Here is a 7,403-nt window from a genome sequence, read left to right as displayed (position 1 = left end):
CTTCGACATGTACCAGCGAACAGGAGCTCTGCGGGGAAGGCACTCGCTCACGTAACCGGCTGCTCTTTTGTTGTGCTCGCCCGAGACAGGGAAGCGTTGTAGTCGGGATGTGCACCGTCCTCCATTTTCCTTCCTAATCAGGCCCGCGAACTTGGTGGCTAGAAATTTCATCCTTCCTTCCAGAGCTCTGTTCTGTAATTACGATAATTTTTATCCACTTAAGCAACAAGTGAATTGGAATTATATTTTTAAATTATTAAGGGGGCGGGGGGAACATGGAAGCCTTTAAAAATGCAAAATGATATTTAATACATTTTAATTGTATGGGGAGGGGAGAAGGCAGGTCATGACAAATTTTCTTTTTGGCTACATTAGGATTTGTTAGGCTGTTAGCTGCATTTTCCCAAATGCCTTTCCCCCCTGGTGCAGGCTCAAGTAGAGTCGCACCAAAATAGCAGAGCGCATTGTATTGAGCAAGTTGGCGTGTTTAAATGGTCCAAGCAGTGAACTGATATATTTAAATTGCTTCAGCTGCCTGGGATTGGAGGCACTCTGGGTTTATCTTTTGTGCAAATCATGCTGCTGCAGCGAATAATTAACGTGGTAGAGCCTCCTAGTGCTCGTGGAAGTTAGAGTAGGAAAGTTCTCTTATTGGTACAGTAAGGAAACAGGAATTAGGTTTACAGGTGAAATGTAGAGCACTGTAGTGCTTTTTCTTGTTGTGAGAGGCACTGTGTTCTGTCACAGACTATAAGTGCTAATAAAAAAATGTATCAAAAGGAAAATACTAGTTTTTATAGGCCTGTATTAAAAATTTCTTGTGTAGATATGCATTGATTCCAATTTTTCCCTAGGAAGAAAAGAGGTTCTCCTGAGTCACTTCACTGTGAGAGCTCTCCTGTGCCTTACTGGAGATGCTCGGCTGGATGGGGCTGAGGGGCTTTGCTGTTGGTGACAGGGGAAGCCTCACCTCTCTCTGCCGCGGGCGGCTGAGATAGCTCTTGTGGCAGGAAGGGGCTTAAAATAAGAGGCTTGTGCCTCTCTTGCAACCAAGCAACCTGTGAGGAGATTTCTTAAAAAAAAAAAAAAAAAAAAAAAAAATCTCTGGTCTGTGGCCTCCCATGTTGAAAGTGACATGCTTCCCTAGGCAAACACTGCAAGTGCATGGACTGCTAAGCCTGAAAAGTCATTGTGCAAACTAACAGCTTTTTGTAACTCGGTGGTTTTGTTTTAAAGAAGGAAGTGGAACTGGTGCTGTCAAGGTGGAGAAGTGACCTACCCAAGCATACTAGGTCTCCATCAAAAGTTTTATTCCTACTCAAGAGATTTAAGAAATCATTAATCTAGAGGTAGCCCATTTTCACCAAAATCAGAAAAACATGAGAGAGATTTGGAGCTCCTGGTTAGGTTATCTGGAGAGAAACCCACATTAACCTGTCAAACCTATGGCAGGATAACAGGACAATGTAGTCTCAACTCACAGAGCAAAGAGACTAGCTCCTGCATTTTGCACCAGAACTGGTGGCCATCTAACAAACAGGGTGCAGTCAGGTCATCTTTATCCTTGTACAGTTGTTTTCCCTGCCCACAGCCCCCCAGCGTATCATAACCTTTTAATTGCAATACATGTTCAGGAACGGTAGCTAATGAGGGTTTTTGTTTGTTTTTGTGAAATTGGGAAATTAGCCTAAAATGTAATTAGTTTCCGATTCTCTTTCCACTGAATAAAAACCTAAGCAGAGGACAGTAATGGAGACTTTTGCATGGATTTCTCAAAGACAACAGCTATTCAAGGTGGCCACCTCTGTATTTGAGCAACAGAGAAAAGGGACAAGAAAAATAAGGCCAGCACTAGAGGCAAAATGTTTTTATTAGATTCTGATATTTCAACCCTACCTATTCAAGCTGCAGCTAGAACCAAAAAAACATATATCTGTAAAAAGACTACCATAGTCAAAACAATCCATAAAAGACTGCATCTAATTACCTTTGTATTAAAAATTTAAATTCAAAAAGAACTTGTAAAGGCTTTATTTTCTAACAGCATCCTCATAGAGATAATATCCAAGTTCTTTTCCTAAGTACAGATACAAGGCAAACAAGCATCCTACAAAATAATCTATGGAAAAAGGTAGTGTAGGAGGGAAATTAAGACAGTGTAATAATCCACTAGCCAGACACACGGGTTAAATGTAACACAACCATACAGTCAATGAAATATTTAAAAATGAAAATAAATTAAGGTTACATCAAAGTTCCTGCTTTACTTTTGTTGTTTAAATCCTCAATATAGTACATACCACTGCATTATGGATCATGGCAAAGACTTATCACTAGCATTTAAAAAATTGCTATAGCAAAACTTTGATGGAAGTAAAACAAGACTGAAGATACTCCTTCACGCAACTCTACGATGGCTATAGAAATTCTGCTGAATAAGGTACTCAAACTAGGGCCATTTATTTTTAAAATCACTTTCTATACGAACTTGGCTACAAATCTGAACGCCCATGGAAATGAGTGTCGGCAAGCAGTGATCCATACATTCTGGCTGTACAGATGCTGCCTTAATTCTTTCATTGCTTAGCCAAGCTGCGCGTTTTGTTCTCCCTGATACCTGCACCCCAGCAAGAATGCAGTTTTGCAGAGCAGAGGTTTTTGGTAGCATTTTGACATTTTCTAAAAACCAAAGTCTTGTTCTCTTAAGGCCCCAGAGTCACTGTGTGGGCAATGTTAACATGAACACAGGCTTAAAAGACTTTGTCAGTGTGCTGCTTTACCTCTTACACTTGCTTCAGACTATCGTTTGCCTTTTGGAAGCCAACTGCCTGTATATATTATTATAGTATATTGCTGGTTTTCTAGAAAACATCAGTAAGCATCCTAGCTCACTAATACTACACCCTCCCCATTAACTATAACCAGATATGAAAGACTTAAGTGGTGCTTTATAGGACTTGCTCTACAGGTTTAAAGTAGTTGACAGGACAGCAAACTCTCCATGGCCTTTGCAGTTTGTAATACATAATGGAGAAAACAGAGGGCTTAAATACACTAAAAAGTATTTAAAAGACAATTCACCCAGTTATGATTTACTGATACTTCAGTGAACCATCCCGCTGGATTCCTCCCATTATGCAAAATATAAGAAGGTAAGTACACTTCTGTGAACATGTTATTTCCCTAATGCTAAGCTCCTTGTTCACTATGAATTTAGATCTGCATTTATTAGACAAATCTTCCAGAGGAGAAAAATATTTAATGCTTTTAAACAAATAGCCTAAGCAGTTTCTGGTTTAATTGTATCAAATCTTCAGTGTTAAACCTAAAAAGATCTCCAAGAAGTGATGGTTAAAAGAACACATCTTTTCCTCAGTTACTGCATGGGTGGCGCAGACAAGCTGTACCTCCAGAGTTCATGTCCTGAGGTTGCGACGGTGCCTACTGTCCGTTGTTCTCCGGGTTTGTTGTGGTGGTTTCAGTGCCAACAGGTTGCACATTGTCTGCAAGGTTGTGTGCGTGCTCAAGGAACAAGTCTTTCAGTACACTCAGCTCCTTGGTTAGGAGCTTAATTTTTGCCTCCAAACGTTCATTTTCTTCTTTGAGCTGGGTGACCCTCTGCAGTGTGTCTTGTGCTTTCTGCTTGCTTTTTAACCGGCTCTTTTTCACTGCCATGTTGTTCCGCTCTCTGCGCTGACGATACTCATCGCTGTTTCTATCCACAAAGGAATTCTTCTTTCCCTGTTTGCTTGGAGGCACGGCTTTGCCTCCACCACCAGGACTAACGGGAACCAGCTGGGGAACCTGCTGCAAACCACTGGTGTGTGCCTGGGTGTGAATCACGCTTACTCCGTTGGCATCTGTAGCGGTGTTCTGTTGGGATGTCTTGCTCATTTGGACAGGCTCTTCTTTGACACAACAGAATATATCAGGAGACTGAAAACTGTTTTCTAGAACGTGTTTCCAGTGGGTCTTCACATGGATTAAGAGCAAGGTGAACCTAGTAGGAAAAAAAAATGCTGTTAAAGTTTTGCCGCGTTTAGCTCCAGTCTTATACATCACTGGCTTTAGCATAAGGTACTGATGGTACATCTGGCAGTAACACACCAAAACTATTCTGGAAGTGGAAAAGCTGCCAACTGCTGGGACGTTTCAGAAGCCTCTCGAACATATTTGGATTGGAAGGGACTGTTACTGGGTCATCTAGTCAAGCTGTTTGCATTGTTCACTGGATTTACTCAGTTATTCCAAAGCCATCCCTGATGGATGGGTGTCTAGCCTAGCCTCGAAAATCTCCAGTTTCACAACCTCTGCCTTGGCAACTGGTTCCACCGTCTAACTTTTCCTCCAGTTATATAATTTTCTTAATTTTTAGACTGTATTTTTCCTTCTGCAGCTTAAACCTATTAACAGCCTGACTCTTGACCAACAGGAGTACTTGATCCTTGTCCTCTTCAGACCATCCCTCTGGGTACGTGCACAGACACATTCATTGTTGGCCTGTCTTTTCTCTGGAGTGGGTATGCTCATAATCCACCTTTCCTTCAACATCTCTCAGCATCTTCTAGTGCTTTTACCAGCTCTAGGACTGTTTTATTTGTTTTTTTGAAGATGGCATCCAAACTGATGATTGTTTCAAGGTGTCACTAGTACTCAGTAGAAGAAAACAGCTTATGGGAGAAGGTAGTGTGCTGTGATTGCTGTGACCGAGTGCCATGAAAGGAACCCCTTCAGCCACTAAGACAAGTACTGTAACAGTACTGCAATGAGCAGGTGGCACAGGAAAGCACAGTGACGACCCTGTGAGCATCACTGCACTTGAAAGCCAGGAGACTGTTGCCACCCGTAGGGAGATGGGGGCCACAGCTGATGTGCCTACAAACCGCCTTCCTCGGCTGTAGCTCTTGCACCAGTCACTGCCCACTCTCCTCTCCAGCAGGCAGCCTGGCCTGATGAGCCGGACGCCCTGTCACCCAACTCATCCTCCCACTGAGGTTCAGCCTGCTCCTGACCTGCTGGTGGTACAGGGAGGACTCCACCAGAGCTGCTGCAGGGACACGGCCCTGTCAAGGCTAAAAGCTGCTCCCCTTCTCTTCCCATCTCATGGGGTGTGACCTCCTAAATGTCTAGGAGAAAAGTTGGGGAGAGAAGAGGGGAGGGGGCAATAAGGTTGTTCTAAGCTCTTGAAATCCCTGCCCGGGGCTCCAGTGAAAAGTACTTCCAGACTGCTCAAATGAGTATTTGATTTCTTGTTACATTAAACAAAAGCATCCAACTAGCATAAAACAATCCTGCTCCGAGATCATTTTGTGATACAAAGGTGCAGCCCCACGCTCTGTCACACGTGCACATGCTAGCATACGATAGGTATTCCAGAGGTATCCGGCTACCTCCCTGCCTGCTGCTGGGAGAACCCCTGGGGAAGAAAGCACCTGCAGCTCATGGGGGCACCGTCAGCTGCCGCTTGCAGCTCTCTGTCCCTAACAGCACGGGGTGACTGCAGCCCTGCGTCTGGCTGTTAAACACAGTGAGTGGTTGTAAATGAGTTGTGTTGTGTCATTCCTCGTCCTGCACTTGGGTTCATCAGCTGCTTGCTGCTCATTTGTTTGTTTTCCTCAGCAGCCTGAGTTGCCACTTTACCTTCTGCTAGGTTATCATTAACGAGGTTAAAACGTTACTGTCTAGATCAGTTCCAGTTTGTCTCTTGTAATAGGAGGGAGCCAGAGCTAGATGCAGTTGCAGAGTGTGGTTCAGTAAAATGCACAGAAAAGCCTGTTAAGTTTGGCTTGGAAGCTATTTACATTGTCATGAAGAAGTCTTCTCACTTAGAACAAGTGAAGAAGGGAACACCTGCAGCCATCCTCAAGAAATAACTTCATTTTCATATTTCAGGGCAGATGTCAGCTCTGACATCCCCACAGCTAAATCTCTGTACATACATGCCAAACCTTTGTATTTATAATTTCTGATTTCGGCTCTTAAAGCAACTTCTGCAAACCACATCTAAGTCTTTGATTCCGACTGACTAAGCAATGCAGATTGGTGGTTGAACCGAACACACAGCTAACAAGATGGCACTCTGCACAAATACCAGAGTTGCAAGGCCACTTACAGTAACTGCATGCATGATTGCTGAGATACTTGTAAAGTCAAGACGCAAGGGTATTCTCTTCTGGCTTTGTCTCAGCTGCATTTCTGAAAACAGGATTTCTGCAGCCCTTAAATAGTACAGAGGTCTGTTCGATCGCCTCCGATACCTGAACCTTTCCCCTGATTTTCGGCATGTTTTCAAAGTCACACAGCATGGTCTCCTGTCCCATCTATTTCAACACAACAGTGCTTACTAACTTTATCTGGACAACCCAGTTTAGTAACATGTCAGAAACATTTTCACCAACTGTTTTTTGTGCTTGGTGGATACTGCAGAGGAAGGGTCAGCTCCTGCCCCCGAAGATGAAGAACAAAAGTGCCCTGTTTCTCAAGCTACTCTTCTAGCCCTGACTTACAGGGCGCTTTGGAATAGATCTTCCTCAGTTCTTTCTTACTGCAGCTGATCCATTTTGTATGCAATAACTATTTCTTCACTGAGACGACAAGCTCTAATTTGGCCTGACGATCAACAGAACACCTGCCTGGGAGATGTGACACCTGGACTCCTGCCCTGCTCCAACTAATATTTATGCAGAGCAAGCAGTACCAACTGTGCTGTATCACAGATAACCCTGGAGTCACAACAATTAAGGCTTGAAGCTAATCTCCCCGATTATCTGGAGGCTGGATCCACATCACCGTCAGCTACTCACTTGGGCAGTGAGAGGGAAGGACACCCTGGTCAGCAGCAGCTTCTGCAGGGCATCATTCAGGGAATGCTGCCAGATTTACAGGCTGCAGGTACAAGGCATGCAGAAGGGGCTCTGCAGACGGCAGAGGTGAAGCACACAGTACCTGGGGAAGGCCAGGAGGCAGCTGGGGCCCAGGGCTCAGGTATCTTGCCACACAAACAGGTTGGCTCGCTGTGAACAGGCGATAGCCCCGACACAACAGCAGGCAGCTCCTTGGAGAGCCAGCTCAAGTTTCCCAGCATCTTGTTCCCATAAAGCAGCTCATCAGCCGGAGCTCGGTGCCAGCACTAGGCTGGTTCCACCCAGCACATGTTAGTGTTTCCAGTGGCCAGTTAGAACTGCCTTGTTCTCTCCTTGGGCCACCAACTGGCCACCCAGGACACCAGCTGGCCACCCACTACAGCATAATAGCTGGTAGCTCAGGGGTGTCCTCACAGGCAGCCACAGTCTGACAGCACTCCGCAGGGACCGCAGGCTCCCAAGCAAATCAAGACCTTTATTATCTTTGCTTTCCCACCAAAAAACGAAAAATTTAAACTTCCAAATGTTTGCCTTGACGGG

At 44.5% G+C, this 7,403-nt stretch overlaps 1 protein-coding gene across 3 annotated transcripts in view; it reads right to left on the bottom strand.

The window, feature by feature from the left end:
- Positions 1 to 1,851: 1,851 nt before the first annotated feature.
- Positions 1,852 to 7,403, bottom strand: part of CEBPG (CCAAT enhancer binding protein gamma) — an 11,235-nt gene continuing 5,683 nt past the window's right edge. For 2 of the 3 annotated variants that reach the window (XM_035337169.1, XM_035337167.1), the window contains exon 2: positions 1,852 to 4,000. In XM_035337169.1, the coding sequence (XP_035193060.1) occupies positions 3,442 to 3,894 (453 nt within the window). In that variant the 5' untranslated portion in view covers positions 3,895 to 4,000 and the 3' untranslated portion in view covers positions 1,852 to 3,441. Of the gene's footprint in view, positions 4,001 to 4,973; positions 4,995 to 7,403 lie in introns of those variants that run through there. The other variant, XM_035337166.1, reaches the window with a different exon arrangement.

This window comes from Oxyura jamaicensis, chromosome 11, assembly GCF_011077185.1.
Source record: "Oxyura jamaicensis isolate SHBP4307 breed ruddy duck chromosome 11, BPBGC_Ojam_1.0, whole genome shotgun sequence".
NCBI lineage: Eukaryota > Metazoa > Chordata > Aves > Anseriformes > Anatidae > Oxyura > Oxyura jamaicensis.
Note: the sequence above shows the minus strand (reverse complement) of the source record. Positions and strands in the feature narration are given on the sequence as shown.